Source organism: Temnothorax curvispinosus, unplaced genomic scaffold, assembly GCF_003070985.1.
Source record: "Temnothorax curvispinosus isolate PA1 unplaced genomic scaffold, ASM307098v1 QBEX01002686.1, whole genome shotgun sequence".
Taxonomy (NCBI): Eukaryota; Metazoa; Arthropoda; class Insecta; order Hymenoptera; family Formicidae; genus Temnothorax; species Temnothorax curvispinosus.
In genome coordinates this window covers 710-3,150 of record NW_020212466.1, presented here as the reverse complement: position 1 = coordinate 3,150, position 2,441 = coordinate 710, and the positions used below count along the sequence as shown (strand labels likewise).

General features: G+C 41.6%; 1 protein-coding gene across 1 annotated transcript in view; it reads left to right on the top strand.

Annotated features, from left to right (window-relative positions):
- Window positions 1-255: 255 nt before the first annotated feature.
- The window catches only part of LOC112451859, a gene marked incomplete at its 3' end in the record, with an annotated part of 2,632 nt that continues 446 nt past the window's right edge, over window positions 256-2,441 (top strand). The window contains exons 1-3 of the mRNA XM_025011766.1: window positions 256-448; window positions 576-708; window positions 892-1,176. Of these exons, the coding sequence (XP_024867534.1) occupies window positions 295-448; window positions 576-708; window positions 892-1,176 (572 nt within the window). The remainder of the gene's footprint in view (window positions 449-575; window positions 709-891; window positions 1,177-2,441) is intronic.

Sequence of the window (2,441 nt, the reverse complement as noted above, 5' to 3'; positions counted from 1 at the left end):
AGATTCCCGTGCGGGCAATCGCGACGATATTTGCCCGCACACACGGCCATGGTGGAAGACTCGTAAACCACGCCTCTTTTCAGCCTTTGGGGCACGAAAAAACACAGGGCAGGCAACTGCGAAAAACAAAATGTTTAGCTTTGAAAGTTTGGTACGATTGGTGTCTAAACATCCTTCTCGCACTCCCTGGTTATTATCTTCTATCTTACTTGATCTTACTTTACTTCTGTATATGTCATTGTTAACATTCTCTGTCGAAACGTGAGCGTCGTGAAACGTGAAAAATCGTTGAAAATGGTGCGCTGCATAGTGAAAAACTGTGAAAATAATTGCAGAACATGCACACCGGAGCAAGCCAATTTTCATAAATTACCGGATAACAAAATAATCCGTGAAGGATGGTTTCGGAGCATTGGAGAGGTTATATTGCCTTCGAACATCGTTAACGGTATGCCTCTGCATGATAAAATTTAAATTTGTTTATTTTGATATACTGTATCATGAAGTAACAAAAACTATATTGTTTGAAAGATCAGAAAAGTTTTGTAATGTATCTCTTTTATCTGTTATTTAAGCACGAATTTGCTCCGTACACTTTACTCCGGAATCTTTCATTCAATCGAAGAGAAAAAGAGGAGAAAATATTTTTAAAAGACGACTTTTGCCAACTGCTGTACCAACGTTGCATCTGGTAACAACAAACGAACAGTAAGTTGGATGTGTAATTTATTAAACAAAGCAAATATTGACGCTCCCTTTTTTAAAAATAATTATTAAGAATAATAAAGTTAACATAAACTATTAATATTCATACGCTTATGACAAGATGACTATGGATGTTGCTCCAAGAACCATGTGACAATGAAACTACATTTATATTTTCTTTATTAGGGCACATGACAAAGGCAATGTAAATTGTAACATTGTTAAGCGGACCTTTAATTTGGTTTGTCCATCAACGTCACCTCTAGAAGCAATAAATGCTGCAAGTCTGTCGCCTGTGCCAGGCCCATCAAAGGAGAGAATCTCATCTGTTGAGCCGGAACTTTCATCTTTGCTACGTTCATCAACACCCGTATCAAGGATGATGACAGAACCTTTGCTTGATTTAGGTCTGCTGGATAAGGCAGATATGACAGGTCAACATGAAACTCCAACAACGTCAGTGTCTTGTCGGTATGTATTACACTACAAGTACTTAATTAGCGCTACTAATAATAATATTCTCATAAATGAATATTTTAGTACCCACAAACCACTACAGATATCAATAGAGCCATAAAAAAACAGCTTTCAGATCTTTGGTCATACCACGGGCAATAAAAAGTTTATAAAAACCATTATCAGTGATAAAGTCTCATAAAGTACAGATTCTTATGGAGGATTCACATTACGTCCGATGTTCGACGTACGACGATCCGACATCCAATAACAGAATTTATTATTAGAGACAAAAATTTCCTATTGGATGTCGGATCGTCGTACGTCGAACATCGGACGCAGTGTGAATCCTCCATTATCAAACAAACCTGCCGTTGAGAACGTTTTGTTACTCGTGGTAAGACCGAAGGCCTGAAAACTGTTTTTACTACCGACTGCAGTTTTCATGTGCTGAAAAATACAAATAGAATTTTCAAATCTGCACTCATTACTACGAATAACAAACTTTATTCTTAAAAGACGTATAAGACTTTTCTTTGCCAGTAAATAAAAAAAAGTTCAAATAATAAATACTTCCTTCTTGACTTTATCTGGCATTTATTAAAAATCAATTACAAACGACACAACGTTTCGACTAGGCGCTTCCTAGTTATTCTCAAGTGTACCTATCAATAATATTGATAGTAAAATTAATTACAAACGACACAACGTTACGACTAGGCACTTCCTAGTTAAATATTTGTATATGTCCGTGCCAGTTCTGAGCTGAGCGTTGAATGGCGGCCGAAGAGGACGACCACGACGGCTCGCGCCGCCACGGAAGCCTCGCAGCAAGGAAGATCCGCGGGAGGCCAAGGCACGGGACCGAGCTCGGATCCCCGGGACCGGCGCGAGAACGCCGATCGGTTCACCTCGCCCAGGCCCGGCACGTCAGCCAAACCCGCTTCCCGACCAAGCCCGACACGCCCCGCTCCTCAGAGCCAATCCTTATTCCGAAGTTACGGATCCAATTTGCCGACTTCCCTTACCTACATTAGTCTATCGACTAGAGGCTCTTTACCTTGGAGACCTGCTGCGGATATGGGTACGAACCGGCGCGACACTTCCACGTGGCCCTCTCCTGGATTTTCAAGGTCCGAGGGGAAGATCCGGACACCGCCGCAACTGCGGTGCTCTTCGCGTTCCAAACCCTATCTCCCTGCTAGAGGTTTCCAGGGAACTCGAACGCTTATACAGAAAAGAAAACTCTTCCCGGATCTCCCGACGGCGTCTCCAGGTCA